Source organism: Squalius cephalus (assembly GCF_949319135.1).
Source record: "Squalius cephalus genome assembly, chromosome: 4".
Lineage (NCBI taxonomy): Eukaryota > Metazoa > Chordata > Actinopteri > Cypriniformes > Leuciscidae > Squalius > Squalius cephalus.
This window is the reverse complement of record NC_137125.1, coordinates 21321976-21342351: the sequence shown is the minus strand read 5'-3', so window position 1 is coordinate 21342351 and position 20376 is coordinate 21321976. Positions and strand designations below refer to the sequence as shown.

Here is a 20376-nt window from a genome sequence, read left to right as displayed (position 1 = left end):
AAAAGTGCCAAGACAGTGTTTGAGTAAATGGATAATAAATAATAAATGGAATAAATGGAACCTTATTGTATTGTAAAGTGTTACCGATTTGTTCTCCACCGATTCAGTGTTGGACAGATCAGTTGTTTTAACCATTCATTAAATGGAATCGGTTCAAAGGAGTCATTAGTTCACGAATCGGACGTGTCATTAGCGGACTTGTACGCGTTGTGTGATTATCCCGGCAGTCAGGACATCGCACAAGATTTGTGTCAACACATAAAACATTTCATCACTGGATAAGTTTTTTTTTGTTTATTGAAAGTGTTTTTTATGTCAGCTGAATGGGCAGAACGCTTTTCAGAGAAGATAAGGCAATGTAAAAACTTTTTTTTTTAAGCACAATTCACACCCAGTGGTAATTCAGGAAAAAAATATCCGAATGCTCCACGTGAAACTTTGGTCCTCTGATCTTTTACCATCGTGTCAATTATCAATTGATTTTGATTAATATGCGCGAGGGAGCGAGAGAGAGCAAGACAGTTTGAAGACGGTGAGTGCGCTGAACATGCGCCCTATGGCAAGCGCAGCAATCATCTACATCATTCACCGATCAAATAAGGCTTTGGCGGGACAAAAATTTGCTTTGGCGGCCGCCAAAAAATTGTTAAATGCAGGAAAAACCCTGAGGCCACGCTTCCAGGGATGATCTCGTTTTCATGGAGACATACACACGCGGTGTGCACGGAGGGGAGGGGCTGTGCGTGAGAGAGACGCGTGAGTGACAGAGAGACAGAGGGAGAGCAGGGAAAGGAAATGCAGCTGAACGAATACTTAATAAATATCTTGTTTTAAATAGCATTTTTTTTTTTTATAACGAAGCGCAATATGTGGCGGCCAGTGTTGATTCTGTGGCGCACCGCCACAAATTAGTCTATGTGTGGGAAACACTGTATTTAACCCTCTGAGGTCGGCAAACGCGCGGGCGCGTTTTGCTGGATTTTCTCCACATTGTAGCACTATAAACTTAAATTACTCCGTCATTTATGGTCATACAGAAAAAAGAAATATAAAAAAAGAATCTGTGATATTTCTACTTTTGTATGTGTCCACTTACAATCAAATCAAAACATTGTGCTTTTGTAAAATAAAGAAAATAAACAGGGTGTGCGTTCTGCCTCTCCGTCGCGGTGAACTTTTTTTTCTTGAGCACGTCTATAAACTGAAACAAAACTCAGCGAATACTTGTCACACATTTATGAGCCATACACCTTTATAAACATTTAAGTGTGTACTTTTAAATGATCGGGTTCAAAACGAAAACAAATATTTTCTGTTTAAGTAATTTGTATAAAACCAACAAGATGTCCAGCTTCTCAAACGCTTCCTAATTATTTTTTAATTTACCACGCCCACTCGCGCAAAAGAGATTCACATGCAAATCTCCACATGGAACGCGATCGCGCTCATTAGGCCTACAGTACCTCAAAAACAAAACACCAAAACACTTGACAAGTCTCTGCTTTTAGACGCGCCTGAGCTTACATTGGATTTAGGCTACCTCAGAAGAAGAAGAACGCGATTTGAAGACAAGAAAGATTTAAGGTAAGAAATTCTTACATGTTTGTTATTGTTGCATAAATGTCACATTGCAGTTGAACTGTTGCTAGATATATGGGGAATATTATAATATTTAGACCCGTGTTTACTGTTAGGCCTACTGTATTTGTGGATATCTGGTCAAACGTAGATATGTATATGGTAACCATAATGTTTTATATTTGAGCGCGATCGCGTTTGAATGTATCAGATTTTGCAGCGCGATCGCGTTTGAATATATCATTTGAAAATTTGAAAAGCAAAACACACCAAACGGCTTCATGTTTTTACTATTATCTCATTTCATATCATCATAACGAATGGAAACATTTGAAGTAACATGATAATCAATATATTTTTCTCTAGCTTGGTTGTTACTGAAATATTTTGGAAGATTTATACTGCTATCTATTGTTATTATTATTTTACCCAGCACTGCGCATAGCCTATGCCTACAAGGCACAACAAACCTGGTGTTCATTATATTATATATTGTTGGAAACATTTGTGTGTGTGTGTGTGTGTGTTAGGGCTGCACGATATTGGAAAAAAAATTACATTGCGATATTTTTTTTGGCAACGATATATATCGCGATATTGCGAGCCATCAATCCAGGCTAAAGTCAATAATTACCATTCCATGTTATTAATAATTTCACTATAAGCAAGCTTCATTACAAGTAACAAAAGGCTACTTAATATTTTATTCCAGAAACATATTTCTCTCAGAATTCGGTGAACGTTCTACACAGGACCTAACGTTCTTGGACCCGAAAAATTGTTTTCTGTGCTGATTCAGTGACGCGTTCATGTAAACGGCACCTAGAACCAGCAAAAGTAATGATTAATAATATGTAAAATATTACAATGAGACATTTTAATTGTTTATTAATAAACAAGTGTTTTCTGTTGACAATACTGACTCGTGATCTTCGCAGCAGTGTTCGGGAGAAATGCACTTTTCATACAGATTTTTTTTTTTAATGGTTCTGTTTAAAAGTAGAGATTTCTGTACATAATAGTTATATTTCTATTTTTTTTACTATTATTATTATTTTTTTTAGGTGTGTGAGGCGAGTAGGCTACCTTTTATGCTTAGTTTCGGTTCATGGATGATAGCTTAATCTCCAGTTCAGGCGCTGGCTGCTATAATTAATTTTTATTTATTAGGCTAAATCCAGGAAATTGTATAATGAAATACTGATTAAAATTAAGATACAATTAATACAAAACGAAATTCGTTTTAAAGAAAGGCTTTGTGATTTCTGTTTGAGGTCTCTGTTAAAGTTTTAAAGCAGTCTTTTAGTGCGGCTTTCATAACCGCGTCCGTAATGTCACGTAACATTGTTTTTTCCTCATAAATGCGAAAACGAAAAATAAACGACTTTTTTTAAAAAAGACAACCATCCACAACTTTATAATACTTCAGCAAAGTAGCCTACCTCTTTTTGGTCAACATCCTCCTTTTTGTAGACGAAATAGGCTAGTAGTAGTCCTAAATAGCTGATTTTGACTTTTTTGCGGCGGATCCTCTTCGTCGCGCATTTTTAGCTATAGGATTGCCAGTGAATGTTGGCTGTGAGCGGTGAGCGCGGCACAGCGAACCAATCACTGTGCAGGCACGCGGAACGCGTATGTCACCCCAGCAAAAAGCCATACAACAAACTCGTGTTTACTGTGTGCTACCCTGGTGCTACCGTTCTCTTACACTATGGTACTAACGTTACCCTTCACATCGCATGTTCCGGCGATGCGACTATCGCTCATTCGCACATCGCGATGTCGATGTTAAAACAGAATATCGTTCAGCCCTAGTGTGTGTGTGTATTTTGTGAATTTTAAAAAGCAATTTTAACCAGAAAAATCTAATATTTATTTCCAAAATCGTGCAGGCCTTTCTCTTGATATCAGTATGTTCACTTTTTTTCCAGGGCCCAGATGCCACTGAGTCCTGCCGACTTCAACATTCACATAAGTCTCTGGAACATGAACATGGTAAAGTGAAAATCAAACACCTTGGAAATGAAAGGTATGTACAATGTTTTTAGGAATGGCACAAAGGTCTCTGTCTTTCAATAAGTGCTTTTTTGCCATTTGTTGTGTCTATTTGGATTATGTTGTGTAAATAAATCCAAACAATCTAAAAGCCATTCTTTTTTAAATCTCCTCATTTACAGTATTGTGCAAGGTTGCTCAGAATGATAGGGGCCTGATAGCTCCTAATAGGGCCGTTAGGGGAGTGTCTTTGTCTTTCTCAGGTGAGAAAAGCCATACATATTAATGAGCTCTCGCATAAGGCTTATTCACACAAAACACGTCGTAAAAATTTTAAATCAATATATTGTCTTCTCTGAATGAGCAGTCAGGGTGATTTTCACATAGTTTTGCAGCAAATATTCTAGGCTACGTCATACAATTTTCAAAAGTCTTGTGAAGAAATAATCAGTAGGGGTTTCATGGCCTTATTTCAGTGAGAAATTTGTTTTGTATTTTCACAAACCACGCATAAATGTCATTATCTCAAAACTACAAACTTTTACATACATGCTGCTGATATATTATTGTAGCAGAGTTTGTGCTGAATACAGTGTAATTAGACTTTAGCCATGAAAATGTCACAAGTAACAGAAATAACCAGAAATGTCAGAGCATGTCAGAACACCTCCAGGGCCCAGAAAACAGCTCAGACCTCAGAGGGTTAATGTGATATATATTTAAGTAGCCTAGTAGTTGTATCAATGCCTGACTGTCAAATCAAATGCATACGTCTTTCTTCCGCTTATCCGGGGCCGGGTCGCGGGGGCAGCAGTCTAAGCAGAGATGCCCAGACTTTCCTCTCCCTAGACACTTCCTCCAGCTCTTCCGGGGGGACACCGTGGCGTTCCCAGGCCTGCTGGGAGACATAATCCCTCCAGCGTGTCCTAGGTCTTCCCCGGGGTCTCCTCCCAGTGGGACGTGCCCGGAACACCTCCCCAGGAAGGCATCCAGGAGGCATCCGGAAGAGATGCCCGAGCCACCTCAGCTGGCCCCTCTCGATGTGGAGGAGCAGCAGCTCTACTCTGAGTTCCACCCGAGTGACCGAGCTCCTCACCCTATCTCTAAGGGATCGCCCGGCCACCCTGCGGAGAAAGCTCATTTCGGCCGCCTGTATCCGGGATCTTGTCCTTTCGGTCATGACCTACAGCTCATGACCATAGGTGAGAGTAGGAATGTAGATTGACCGGTAATCACCACGACAGACCGGTACATCGACCGCTTTACTGCAGAAGCTGCACCGATCCGTCTGTCAATCTCCCGTACATCCTTCCCTCACTCGAGAACAAGACCCCTAGATACTTGAGGCAACTCCTCCACTTGAGGCAGGAACTCTCCACCAACCTGAAGTGGGCAAGCCACCCTTTTCCGACTGAGAACCATGGCCTGGATTTGGAGGCGCTGATTCTAATTCCAGCCGCTTCACACTTGGCTGCAAACCGTCCCAGTGCTTGCTAAAGGTCCTGTTCTGATGGGGCCAACAAGACAACATCAATCGCAAAAAGCAGAGACAAACCAAATACATTCAGTACAATTCAGAAACTTGTTGACAATATTTATTGTCACGTAACATAGAACTGAATATATATGTATGACTGCAGATACGTAAAATGTTCTCATTAACTAAATAAAAGTAGGGCTGCATTTCAAAATAAGAGAAAATAAATAAAATGTGAAAATTGTGCTTAACATCAGTAAAAATAAAATAAAGGGGGGGAAAGCTTGAAGTTCCCCTCTTCTGTTTCACATCTTGACTCTACAGTCTCAACCAATTTTATACATAATAAATCTCAACACGTCTTAACAATTGAACAGTTTTACAGAATAACTTTCTTCCCCTCTTATATCCCACTCCACCACTTTTTTTGCTCAGTGAGAGAATTGAGCTCTAGCTTGTCTTGCCAGGATTTGAAACCTGGGCTTGAATGGAGTCAGGGCCATTCTCATACACGTGGAGATGCTCAATGATGAGCCTGGAACGATATTTAGTTTTGATTATGTTTAATGTGGAGTTGTATGTGAAGCCAAACATGGTCAAGATGTAAACGGCTACTTTCACTTCAAGAGGAGTGACACCTAACAGGTCTTCACAGAATACTTTCTGGTCTGTGTTGAAAAACCAGACATACACTAACAGCTGAGTATAGTCACACATGTCAGTGGACTTACCCTAGTGAAAAAATAGTATACTTAAGCACAATTTATTAAGTATATCTAAATGTATTTAGCCTGACTACGTCAGACTTCGTACTTCCGCTCAATTTCAGTTCGCTTCTGTACTCAGTCTGAGATAGCGACCGTTTTCCCTGTTTTCCTCCGGCCTCAAAACAGCCGGCCAATCAACGAACAGAGGGCGGGCTGAGAGCTGTGACGTAGACGCTGATTGTACCGTGGATGCATAGATTTACTTCACATAATCTGCAAAAGTCGTTCACAGCCATGTTCACTCCGGTGTTTCGCTCGAAGGGTTTTGTTTTCGCATCATACATGTGTTTACAGTGGAAGTTAGATGCGGCTGAGCATGCGCATAACACACGCCATAACCAAACGTTATGTGATTGGCTTACGGGTAACCAATGATTTTAAACTTCAGATAAGCTTGAAGTAGGTTAGTGGGAATAGGACCAAGTGGACAGGTGGTGGGACGATTGGAAAGGAGGAGTTTGGAGACTTCTGCCTCTGAAAGTAGAGAGAAAGAGGGTAGAATGTGTGTGCTAGCTGGTAAAATGTGTGTGTCAGCTTGTGGATTGGAAAATTGGCCGCTGATGGTGGTTGTTTTATTTATGAAGAATGTGGCAAAATCGTAAGCTGTTAGGGTTGATGAAGGAGAAGGAGGGTTGAGAAGAGCGGAGAAGGTTTTGAAAAGCATGCAAGAATCTGAAGAATTGTTAATTTTGTTGTGATAGTAAGTCATTTTAGCAGTAGAGATATTAGCAGAGAAGGAAGAGAGGAGGGATTGATAAAGACCAAGGTCAGTAGGATCTTTCGATTTGCTCCACTTCCACTCTGCACCCCTGTGTTTAGAACGATGTTCATGGAGAACATCAGATAGCCAGGGGGCAGAGGGTGTGGCGCGGGCTGGCCTGGAGGAAAGGGGGCAGAAGTTGTCTAAGCAGGATGTTAAAGTGGAGAAAAGATTATCAGTTGCACTGTTAGTATGTAGTGTTGAAAGCTGATCAGGTGGAGGAAGTGTGAATGAGACCAGAGAGGATAGGCGAGAGGGTGAGAGTGAGCGTAGGTTTCGCCGAAAGGTGACCTGTGGAGGAGTGTGTGTTGTGTTCTGAGGCAGGTTGAGGTTGAGAGTGAGGAGGAAGTGATCTGAGGTGTGCAGTGGAGTGACCAGTGTATGGTCAGTGGAGCAGTAGCATGTGTAAATAAGGTCCAATAAGGTCCAATTACCTGATTTGTGAGTAGCCGCAGTAGATACTCGTTTGAGGTCGAATGAGGCAAGCAGAGTGTGGAAATCAGCAGCCTGAGGTTTTTCTAGGTGGATGTTGAAGTCTCCAAGAACTATGAGAGGAGTACCATCCTTAGGGAAGGATGAGAGTAGCACATCAAGCTCCTCCAAGAAACTGCCAAGCTGATTTTAATAGGACTAGTGATGGTAATTGAATGTGATTCAAATGAGCTGTTGTCAACTTGTCACACAGAGATGGTAAATGATCAAATTTCCAATCGTTTGAGATGAGCAGACCAGTACCTCTATCCCTACCAGTCAGGCGAGGGGTGTGTGAGAAAGTGAAGTTAGTGGAGAGGGCAGCCGGTGTGGCAGTGTCCTCTGGTCTGATCCAGGTCTCAGACAGGGCCAGTAGGCTGAGACCTGAATGACTAGAAATAGATGTAATGAAATCAGCTTTGTTTACAGCGGACTGGCAATTCCAGAGACCAATAGGAAAAGAGAATATAGTACTAGAAGACACCGGAAAGGTACGCAGGTTGTTAGGATTGGACTGCCTCCGATGTGTGACATTTGATTTACGTATGTTAGTAATAGTAGGAATTTGAAAACACATAGTGTAAGAGGGTTCACAAACAGAAAGATCAGATGAAAAGTTGTGTAGAAGAGAAAGGAAATTAAATAAATAAATTAATACTCAAGTTCCTTGTCGGTGGAGTCGCACAGGTAGAGTCGTTGGTCTTTACACTCTTTGGTCTTCACATGATGAGGGCTTCACACGAGGGCTGCCGCGGTGCACTAACCTATTTTATACACGCCTAATACCTCGTTATTGAATACAGCAGGCCACGCCTTACTATTTAACCAAGCGAAACTCAAAAATGTTAATGTGTTTTATTGTAATTTACTTGTTAAGCCAGATGAGTGTTGCCTTTTGTTAAAATAATTGTTATTATTGTGTTAATGTTTACTTATTATTAAACGAACGTTACGTGTATTAATGTAAGCTTGTATTTTCATCATACCAAAATTCAACGTAGTTGTCCAGCATTCCACCCTGTTGAACAGGGTACAATCCTTAACATCTATTACTGTTGACCAGCATAGTTTCCAATGTTTGTAACTTTTGCAATGTTTGCTGGTCATATACAATACAAGCATCCCATGCTGGTCACAAGCATACCAGCACCAAAACACAACATATGCTGGTCTATGCTGGTTTTTCATGCAGGGAATGGAAACGCAATCATTTCACAATATTTTTTTTATCAACATTTAGACAATATTGCAAAAGTTTATCGCAAATCTGTAATGGAAACACTGCTATTGATATCCCCATGACTGTACTCTAGTATACTCTTGTGGCAAGGGGGGCATGGTTCAGCGAGGTCTGTGATAGGAGAGAGGATCGGGAGACAGCTGCGGCGTGAGTGGGTTAAGTGTGAATGACAAACACCTGTGTCTTGTTTCAGTAATTGTCGTGGGGAGACTGATAAAAGCCATGAGGAAAGGAGATGCGAGGGAGAAGAGACCAGCGGAGATCTGTGGCTGATCGTGCAGCAGCTGAAAGCAGCGGAAAGTGTTTTTGAAGAGAACACAGAGAGGATGGCCGCGAGCACGAGGAACGTGTTAATTGACAGCTGATTCTAGTGGACTGAGTTTGATTATACAGCGCGGTGTGCGCGACTTTGTTTTCTCCCGTTTTATTTTGTTTTTCAATTAACACCCGACCCTGTCCTCTTCCTTCCTTGAATATTAAGCATTATTATAACTCTGTATTAGCCATTACATCCAAGTTACCTGCCCTTGACACTAATTCATATTTTGGGTTGTTAGTGCAACATTTATCTACAATTCAAATAAATTATTAAATAAGCATTGTATCTTTTTTTTTTGTCAGCAAGGTGCATTAAATAAATTAAAATGCACATCATACATTCTACAACAATAGTAATAGCTCACATAATTTTACGTCAATAACTGTGATAATATGAGTGTTTTTATCAAAACGCTATTGTAATTGTTGAAAGAGACTTAATTTGACAGTTCAAAGTCCAAGAATTTTGGTGATTAGCAAACATTAATTACCATAATGGTGACTTCAAATGAAAGATTCATTAAAGCATGAACATTACCTAGAACTAAACCTCTGTTAATTCTCCATAAGAACTTTTGTGGACGTATTAAATTAAGTAAAACTGGTTAATAATAGGGGAGGTTTGTAATGTTGTGCTTTATGTTTTTTGTGTCATGTCAGAACTTTTGTTGTACTTCATGTTCCTAGTGCCATATTCATGTTTATTATTTTTATTGTTCCCAAGTATCTTTTGAATATATAGCCCTTTTTTTCCCTTCTTCTCTGTCAGTTGATGCATGTTTGGTTACAGTGTTTTAAAAGATTTGTTGTCAATGAGCCAATGCATAATCTGCTTTTAGGAACAGACATGTACATACAGATTATAAACTGAGTTTGGTGTTTTAAGCACCCAAAAATATGATGAAATAAAAAAAAGAATAGACTCAATAAAGGTGCCTCAGGATGTGGGAAGGAAAATTGTCTCTAGATTTACTACTGATCAGTGAAAAAAATCAGACTACAATAAAAAAATAAGGTTGGAACTAATGATTACCTGAATGTAAATGCCTTTTAGCCATTGCTTACAAACAATATATATTTTTCTGTGTAGTGATGCACTTAATGTCGATAATTTCGATAATTTCCCTGCCAGTGTTTTTAAAAAAAAATGTTGCCAGCCACCACCAGCGATTTTGGTAACTTTCACAAAAATTTCATGGTCCCCAGAATATTTTGTTGTATGAATATCTGAACATGCAATATATCAAAAGAAAGTACAGACTCTCTGCTTTTAAAGAAAAAAAAAAACTGTTTTATTCTAGATTCATGTGGGTACGTTTAATAAAAAAATAGCAACATTTTGAATAAAAAGCTGGGAAAGTCACGTTTTTGTGACTACGTTTTTGCGACTACACATCCAGATGGGATTCAGAACGATGATCAAAACACAGATGGAGTTGATCGAGTCCATCAACACCCCTAAAGCTTCACAGTCCTAAAACTTGTCCTGGGTCAACATTTCATTCAGCAACATTAAGCAGTTTTGATTTACTGTAGTGTATATGCTGTTTAATGTTGATGATTGCATTATTTTTCATATGCATATGATATCACTTGTTTCTACATCTTTTTCGCCTTTCCAGTAACCAATGCTGATTTTAGGAATCGTCCAGAGCTGAGATTCACATAATGGGCTTTTTGTTTCTACGCGCTGTAACCGGTAGACCAATCACAACACTGCTATTTCCAGTATGAGCTCGCAAATGAAGTTTCAGGTCTCTTCGATATGTGAAACTCATGTCACACTGAAGACACATGAAAGGTTTCTCTCCAGTGTGAAGCCTCATGTGGACTTGATAGTTTCCTTTTTCATTGAAACCTTTTCCACACTGTTGGCAGGTGAAAGGCTTCTCTCCTGTGTGAAGTCTCACATGAACATCGAGGTTTGATTTGCTTGAGCAAGTCCTTCCACAGTAATGGCACATGAAAGGCTTCTCTCCAATGTGACTTATCACATGCCACTCAAGGTGATTGCTGTCTGTGAAACTTCTTTCGCATTGGTGACATTTAAAGTAGTTTTCTTTTGAGTGTAGCCTCATGTGGCCATTAAGGTTTAATTTACGTCTGAAACTCTTTCCACATCGATCACATGTGAAGGGCGTTTCTCCAGTGTGAATTCTTTTGTGGTCATTCAGCGTTCCTTGTTGTGAAAAACTTTTTCCACACAGTTTGCAGGTGAAGGGCTTCTCTCCAGTGTGAATTCTTTTGTGCTCATTCAGCGTTCCTTGTTGTGCAAAACTTTTTCCACACAGTTTGCAGGTGAAGGGCTTCTCTCCAGTGTGAACTCTCATGTGGACTTTAAGGCTTCCTTTTCCAGAGAAACCTTTCCCACACTGTTGGCAGGGGTAAGGACTCTCTCCATTGTGAATTCTCACGTGAGCTTTAAGGTTTTCACGTTTACTGAAACTCTTTCCACACTGAAAGCAGGTGAAATAACGTCTACCCCCCGTCTTTCGAGCTCTTTTTCGTGAGGGAGTCTTTTCAGTCTGCGAGCAGCTAGGATGGTTTTCCCCAGTTATGAAATCATGTTCCTCTTCCTTTACAAAATTCAGTTCTTGAATATCATCTTCCAGCCGCATCGGGTCTAAGGAGAAAATGGATAAATACAAGTTTAAGCCCAGTTTAATGGCACAGAATGAAAAATAAATGCATACAAGGTTCAGGCTTCTCAAGCCAACATCAACATTTGTTCAACTTTAGCCTCTAGTTGCAAATTGTGGCAAGCATTCCCATCTCACCTCATTATTGATGTCATCAGCGATTAGTCAATGTCTGTTTGACTTTATTCACATAACTGTGTATAAACCCTATATAATATGATGCTATAAAAATTATAAGATCCACACTGGGAATATGGAAAAAAATAAAAACACAGGCTTTAGTTGGATAATGGCTTTAGTTGGATAATAGAGGATATGGTGAATGAAATAGGTCAGAAGTGCAGATCCACTTTCCTGCAGAGATCAGCTCCAACCCTGATCAAACACACCTGAACAAGCTAATCAAAGGCTTTAGCAAATCAGTCAAGTCACCTTCATTTATATAGCGCTTTTAACAATATAGATTGTTTCGAAGCAGCTTTACAGTGATAACAGGAAATTACAGTAACAGAGATTGCTTTGGTTTTACAGCAGCTCTAGAATAAAGTTACTGATTCACTTCCATTGCAAAGATCATTAGTTAGGGGCCGTGAACACGACACTGTTCTAACAGAAAACACACTCATTTGCACAACAACAGTGCCTAGTGGCTCGAGAACGCAAACCTTGAAACAGGTTCCAAGTTGCAAGCGTTGAATAATTTAGAAAAACATTATCTCCGCATAAACTTCAGAAATGTGAATCTGTGAAAATGCTGACGGAGTGCACATATGTATTACGTGTCTAGTCTATAGGTGGCGCTGTATTCATATCATAAAAGATATTGCAATTTATGACAAAATTCAAAATAACGGACTGATGTTTGTCTGATCTGGACAAAATCAGCACAGATTCAGCATGACACCAATATTATGAGTTTCTAACAAGCTGTTAAAGTTAATAGCAATAGTTATTTTTCGTATATCATGACCCACAGGTGGTGCTGTTCCCATCTTTTGTTTCCCCTTCAGAGCATGTATTTGAAGAAGCGTACCAACTTTTGTTTTGATTAATCAAAGTCTGGCAAAGATACAGCCTCTGAATCCTTTGGTAAACATTATAAAGCTTGTGATCAGGGCTGTGCGATATGACGATATATATAGGGTTCTTGCAGGTTTCAGTAAGTCAAATTTAAGACCTTTTAAGACTTTTTAAGACCATAAAGATTGAAATTAAAGACCTTCACGACGCACTACTAAAAAAATTTATTCAAATCAAAGAAATTCTGAACAAAATCATTTTATTTCAATGAATTCAGTCATACAGATAAAGCAATCACATTAGTAACCTTCCACACCCAACAACGTGCCAAATGCCCAAAACCTTAGGCCCAAAATGAATGTAGGCTAAAACAAACTTGCCCTCAAATATAATAGATTTCATCTCATATTTATTTACATTACAAAACAGCATATTAATAGCCTAATAGAGATTGAACAGGTTACTCCAACCCATGTAGCACACACACACTCAGTCACTCACACACACACATCAGATAATCCATGTTAGATAGATAGATACTTACCTCGGGATAATTACAGTATCTATCTATCTAACATGGATTATCTGATGTGTGTGAGTGAGTGAGAGAGATAGTGAGAGAGAGAGAGAGAGAGAGAGAGAGAGAGAGAGAGAGAGAGAGAGAGAGAGAGAGAGAGAGAGAGAGAGTAAGAGAGAGACAGAGGATTACATATGCCTCCCCTTTAGCACCAATCTCAGCCTCAATGTTTTTGTCTTTGTACGCCCAGGGACATGGATAGGAGCTGGGCCATCTTTGAGCCAGCCTTTCCAGCATGTCTGCCTCCCTGGCAAGACAGTTGGACACCTCTTTTAAACAGGTCTTCCTCTTTTTTAGTTGCTCTAAACCATCCTCTGCAAGCTTTCTCTTCTGGCTCTGCATTTCCATTTTTCCATTTTCTGCATTTTTCAATCTCCACCCCAAGCAGCAGGATAGGGACGGCTTAAACTCTCATGCAGGAAGTTGTCTAGTCGGTTCTCAAATGGCTGGAAGTTGAGAAGTTCTTCGTTCCTTGCCTCAACGGACAGGAAAGACTCAAACTGTTGGACAATGGTTTCCCCTAAAACAAAGTGAGTGATAAAAGAGTCAAATATGCATATAGATAAAATCACAGCACTCAAGACTCAAACTGACTCTTAACCTAAGTAAGTCTTCAATAACAACATACAAAAGTCTGTGTAAAATGATGGGACTTATTCAGTACATGGGCCACTGCACACAGAACAGGTGAAGGACCATTAGAAGAGGGAATAACAAAAGCAAGATGTCCATGCTAAACCAATACACTGATAGGAAAAGAGAAAAGGGCCAAATGGGGGACCAAATGTCTGCAACATAGAGAGAATGCTCGAAACACAGTCTTATAAAAATTCAGAGTATAGTTGAGCATGGTACTTAAACTATGGTTCATAACCCCTTCCAAATCTATTCCTACCAGCACATACACCTCCTGTCAGCTGCTTGTCCTTCAGAAATGTCTGTATGAGACATTTCATTTAAGTCTTGCTTTTGTCTGGGTCCCTGAACATGAGAGACGGGTCCAGACACTCCATCTGCCTAACTGTTGCATATTTCAAGAGGCTCTTCTCCTGAACTTTCCTCACGATGTTTGAGAGTCCCAGCATGCAATCCCTCTTAAACTCAAGGACCCTTAGCTCTGCACTTTTACTGTTCTGGACAGGGGAATGTGCAATAAAAAATACATGTCAGTAGTATAAAAAAAAAAAGTTTAATTCAAAAAGTACACATGATTGGGCAATCATGAGACTTCATGCAATGAGGTCATATGACTTCTTAGTGTATTAGCCTAATGGCAAAGTTTCTTCCTGTTGCACACTTTACAACTGACATGTTTGGAGTATGTTAAACGAAATGACACTTGCTGCCTGCATATTGATAATTATTTCCAAAACCTTAAGAAGAATCATGACAATACCTTGAGAGCTACCTCAGCACCCAAGCCGATGTCAACCGTCTGTGGGAGGAGGAGCAAGTTCTTGTCAGACAGGTCCAGTATGGTAAGCTGAAGGGCAGTGATGACTTGCAGGACCACTCAAACTCCACTTTAAACAAAGCACCTTAGTAGACTCTGTCAGAAGACAAATGAAGTAACAATAACAGAGTTATTTCAGGGTTTCATTCAATTAACAAAGAAATTAACATTCACTTGGTCTAGAGGAGACTGGCCCTAAAATACTTCACATGTTGGCCTAACAGTATGACAAATACTTTGATTAACTTGGATAAAAGCAATCGTCAGAGATGAATAAATAAAAAAAATAGAATGTATGTTGATAGGTTTATGCCAACAAGTGATACAACCCATATACTGTAAATAATTACCTTAATCAACTCAGCCAAGTCTTTGACTTGACAAAGGCATCACAGGTTCGTCTGTTTGGTACTTCCTCATGAATGGACCAGGTCCAAGGTCCTGGCCACTGCCAACTGTGCATCCTCGTTATTGTTAAAGGATTGTTGTGGGCTGCTTCAATGGTGTCAAATGATGCTGTCTTGAGGTTTGACAGCTCTTTTCTGTGCACAGTATCCAGGTATAGCAGAGATGGCCAGACCGCCAGAGCCCACTCAATAGCCGGCAGATTGTCCAGCCACTGATGGCCGCAGAATGGCTGAGGGAACACTGTGGATTTGGTGACTCTTACGTAGTCCTCCCTCCTCGCTGGAACATGGTGGAATAATGTGTGCATTGCCTTTAATATCTTGTCCACATGCCACATCGAAAAGCCAGCCTTGAAGGCGTTATGCAGTGTGTGGAGCCCACAGCACGATTGCCAAATTTTAGTTTGAGACAATAAAGGCTAATCTAATCTAAACTGGTCAAATAAATTAAATCATACAATGTTAGGTTACTTTTTCTATGTAGGCTACAGCTTCAAATGTGTAGACAGACATCACTTTCTTGTCTCAAAATTGATAAGTAAAACAATAGCCCATTCAACTTTCACTTACTTTGACATGTTTCAGTAGGTCCTGCGCTGTCCCATGTCCTATGTCCCATGAACTGTGAACCCAGGTACCTCGACTTAACAATTCCATTGTTCCAGAAACGAACATGGACGTCAAGCTGGTCTGATTTAGGCTTTTGTCGAACATTACGACATACGGCCCGGTAAGAGTACGAATCAATTCCCTCTTTATAAACTCCCCCAATCCAAATCTTGCCACATAAGCCTCGTACCTGGAGCTGGGTACCACTTGTAACCAACTGCGGAAATCGCTGTGATCTAGCCACGTCTTTTTGAAAGTACACTTTACCATTTTCCACACGTAGCCGAATTTTAACAAACTCTGAGGAGACGCAGAAGAATTTTGCGAGCAGGTAATTGCATTTATCACAGGATTTGTAGTTTTATCACCACATACGTACCAACACCAATATCCCCCAGAAAGAACTACAACACACCGAAATAACTTTCTGCGTCCAGCATTTCTGAAAATGAACGAGGGTAGAACCTTTTTTAGACCTGACTAAATTAAATTTAAGACCTCGGATGAAAATCTGGCCGCTGTTAAGACATTTTAAGGCCTTAAATTTAAAGTTCAGAATTTTAGACTTTTTAAGACCCCGCAGGAAACCCTGTATTTATCAGATGGACGAAATAAAAAGTCTATCATTTCATATTTTTTTATTTCGTGGTGTTGCAAAATACATTGTTTACGGCAATACTTTTTCATCTTTTGGATGACTGCAATCTTACACACCACCGTAGTGATGCAGACAGAAATGTGAATAACATGTAGAGTGAAGGGGAGACAGAAACTGGTGGCCCGAGCAGGAGAAGGACCAGCCAGGACAAAACGAGGGGCTACCTCTGTAGCATGGACATGGTTTGATTATGAAAACTTTGCAAATTATGTCGGACACTGGATCCCAGAACAGGCTCAAAACACCACTAACTTCACTCGCATTATTGACGTAATAGGCTACAGCATTCTTCATATCATATATAACAGCACAGTAAGGCAGTGGTCACGCTACACGGCACAGATTGTACTACGGACTATTTCAATTGAGCAGTGTAACTTTCTAATATGTTTGGTTGACTGTATTTTATTTTGATAATGAACAGGCTGCTATGTTAGCAATGCTAGAATATGTTAGCAATACTAGAATATGTTGTTTGTGTGTGTGTGTGTGAGAGAGAGAGAGAGAGACACAACAAGCTGCATATTACCTGCTATCTATTTTCACTGAAATGTAGGCCTAATTGTTTGGCAGTTGGTGTTGTATATATCCTCAGAAAAACTATAGCCAGCATTACCCTTGCGACTTACATATGATGACTTGACAGCTGAGTATCACATTTGCATAGTCTGTAGGCTACTAATTGAATTCTCGATTGGTTGACTGCCAAATTAAAATATTAAACAGAATGATAAAATAACGTTATCAACCGGTTAATGGCCATTTCAAATAAACGTTTCTGTTCAGAACGATTCAATTTGATTTTGTTTCCCTGTCTGGTTATGTTCCTGTCAAAATTTTGTTTGTTTCAAGTTTTTGGTTTCGTTCATTGATTTGGAGCCATGTGCTACATTTTAAACTTGAAAGCACAATGTTTACATTTGGCATTTTATATAGCAATATTTTATGTTGTGCCTGTAATCATTGTTTTTGAAAAGTTTTTTATATTTCATTCATATTTTATATTTCTACATTCTTAATTAAACATTTGCCCAGAAGTTATAAATAAAGGGAGAAAAATAATCACATATGAATGAGTTAGTCCTTTCTATGTGGTAAATATATATAAACTATTAATTGATTGAATCTACAGAAAAGGTACTATATTGTGATATTGTTATCAGAATATGAGATGACTTATATCGTGATATAAGATGTTGGTCATATCGCCCAGCCCTACTTGTGATGTCAATATTTTAACAAAAATTAATAAAACAAATCTGTGTCATTTCTAAGCAGCTCTGTCCAAAGATCATCTCGACCAATTTTTATTAGAATTGGACAAAAATAGGAACAAAATGGCTGCTACTGTAATGGGTGGAGTCTAATGTAAGACGTTCAGCGACCGGTAAAAAACACGCAGGTTTTATGCTCCACTCCACTTTTAGACATAGACTTGCAAACTTTCTCTCGGGGGAATCCCTGTCGCCATTTTGAAGTGCATTCCACTTTGTGAAGTGGGTGAGGGAAGTTTATATGAAAAGACCCTCGACCCCTTGATTTTGACCGAGGGAGTGAGTCTACTCTGATGTACTTCAAGCACCTCTATATCCCACAATTCAACTTGATTGTGACATCACAGCAGATCAAGCTGAACTGAAGTGAATGATATATTATTATTTTGAGAATTAATCACATAAATAGTGTATAAAATATTCATTAAATAATAACACTTGTAGCTACCTTATGTTCACAGTCAAAGTTTATACTATTGATATTTTTTGTTCGTTTGTATAATTCTATTTTAACAGCTTTTTACTTAGGCCTATAGGATTTTATATATTTTCTCCAACAACTTATGCATGATGGTTTTTCATAAGTAAAAAGGGGTTTAAATAATAAACTAGCTCAATAGTGGAAGTGATCAAGGGCTTAGTGTGTTCCACTTAACCCTTATGCACGAGAAAATGCAGCGCTCCCATTGAAAACGATTGGAAAAATACGCTAGCCATGGGAAAAAAGACGTGGACACACAGCTTTAGTATTTGTTTGGTCATGTTATCTCACCATGTCTGTCCACATAAGGCTCAATGTCAAATAATAGTAATAAACTAATAGTAATAATAATATATATATATTTTAAATTATCATTCATTTCTGTACAGCTAGAGATTTTAATAAGTATTAAATCTGTGAGAATGAAACCAACCTGTTTGTTCCTCAGTATCTTTGTGTTTCAGTGTTTCATCAATCTTCATGTCTTCACTCTCCTCTTTAATAAACTCCATCTTTATAATAGTGTGTCACGTGGATCTCAGTCGCTTGTCCTGTTTAAGATGAGATTAATTAACGTTAAGAAGTGTCTGAATCAGCTCTAGTTCAGTAGTTCAGTTCACTGGTAAGAGAGTCAGTCAGAGTGAGAGTTAATGGACTTAAACAGTAGCCAAAAAGTAATTGAAAAAAATATATATAACTAGTAGGTTACTATATGAATAAAAGAGCACAAGTAGACATACACACATCATTAGCCTACTATGATTCTATTACTTAGAATTTATTTTTGGTGTGATGTGTAAATTAATATTTAACTGCACTTTCATGAAAACATTCGCTTTTGTTTGTTTTTTTACTACACGAGCGCTTCAAATCACGGAATATTTTCGCCAAGCATTTGGTTTAATTTACTTGAGTCAAAGTCTATAGAATAACACTTAAATGTCTTAAAGGGACTATGTTTAAGTTTTGTTTAAAAGCTCCGTTTCTCCATCCCTACTGCGCTTTACTCACATTCTGGTTAAGCATAACAACGTTACATTCAGTGATATTATCTAACCGAGCCAAAAAGGGTTTATATCGATCTAAACACTTAAAACACAAACCTTTATTCAGCAGAATCACAGCAAATGCAGGAGCAAAGAGGCACAGCAAAGACGCAGCCATATGACATCACACCACCAAACCAAAATAAAAGTACCGGTCAAAAGTTTGGACACGTTACCTTACTGTTTTTACTGTTTTTTTTATTTTTTTTATTAATGTTTTTGAGTCTCTTATGCTCATCAAGCCTGCATTATTTTGTATATATATAAAAATAGTAATATAGTAAAATATTATTCGAATTTAAAATAATAGTTTTCTATTTTAATATACTTTAAGATATAATTTATTTGCACAGATTAATTTTCCTCAGCTATAACTCAGTCTTCAGTTACATGATCCTTCAGATTCTGCTTAATATATTTTTTTAACCTGTGATACTTTTTTTAAGGAAACTTATTTTTTTTTTAAAGTTATGAAGAACAGGGTTTATTCAAAATAGAAATATCTTTACTATCACTTTTTTATCGATTTAACTCATCCTTGCTAAATTATTATTATAATTGTTTTAATGACTGATCCCAAACTTTTAAACAGTGCTGTATAAATTAATTTAAAAAAAAAAGAGTGTGCGATTTTGCAAAACAGTTTATTCCAGGTATCACGATATTCAAATGCAAATAGTGACAAATGTGATTTTAAAAAGTGCCAAAACAGTGTTTGAGCTGGTCCGTGTAACGCTTTGCAGTTCTTTGTTCAATTTGCACCATCAAAATTAACCAAATGAAAAATTGGCTTCAAACTTTCATTTTCCATTTCTTTGGAATAATTCACAAACGGATAATTGCTTCTCAGTTTAATTTTCAATTCTACAAGCTGGGTTGTTGCGTCCGAGTCTGATTTTTGAACAAATATAAAAAATTACTCATTGCTGTGATTTTCCATTTCTCTGGCTGCGTTCCAAACCGCATACTCAATGAGTAGGTACTTAATTTCAATAAGTACTTACTTAACTAGCGCTAAAAGAGTAGGTACTTTATCCACCTTATTCTGCTCAGTCTAAACAATGCGCGCTGCCATGACGACGACTCCGGTTGCCTACTTCCGTTCGTAGCGCTTGACCTGTACTAGCAGCGAGAGAATGAGTTCAAGCTCCTCATGTGCTGTTGTTATTTGTTTTAACAATTCAAAGAAGATTTCAAACTTTTTAGAAACTGAGTGTTTCGAGCATAAGATAAGAAGGAGATAATGCCCATGTCCGATTCCGTATCAGATACATTCAATAAAGTAAACGTTTAGAGTGGTTAGCGTTAAAACTGAACGTACAGGTCAAGCGCTACGAACCGGAAGTATGGAACCGGAGTCGTCGTTATGGCAGCGCCCATTGTTTAGAGCAGAATAAGGTGGATAGCCAGATCTCGTTGAGTATGAATGCGAACCGGACATCTGCCATGTTGACGTTATCATGTGACCTACGACGCGTTATCACACGCGCAACAACTTAAAAGATTCGAACGGACACGTTTAATTCATCTATCTGTAAATATCTTGATATTGATTAAACTTGCTCATTTTGTGGTCTTTTTGAAGAAACTGCTGCCCATTTATTTT

The 20376-nt window shown here is 38.7% G+C and overlaps 1 protein-coding gene and 1 long non-coding RNA gene across 2 annotated transcripts; both read right to left on the bottom strand.

The window, feature by feature from the left end:
- Positions 1 to 9878: 9878 nt before the first annotated feature.
- Positions 9879 to 18898, bottom strand: LOC307157384 (uncharacterized protein). The gene is made up of 3 exons (XM_079869299.1): positions 18828 to 18898; positions 18158 to 18275; positions 9879 to 11229 (listed from the first exon to the last, which is right to left on the bottom strand). The coding sequence occupies exons 2-3, from the start codon at positions 18234 to 18236 to the stop codon at positions 10268 to 10270; spliced, it is 1041 nt and encodes a 346-aa protein (XP_079725425.1). The 5' UTR covers positions 18237 to 18275; positions 18828 to 18898; the 3' UTR covers positions 9879 to 10267.
- Positions 12475 to 17540, bottom strand: LOC307157446. The gene is made up of 3 exons (XR_013820982.1): positions 14646 to 17540; positions 14239 to 14391; positions 12475 to 13362 (listed from the first exon to the last, which is right to left on the bottom strand). It is a non-coding gene; the product is annotated as an uncharacterized lncRNA (long non-coding RNA).
- Positions 18899 to 20376: the final 1478 nt, after the last annotated feature.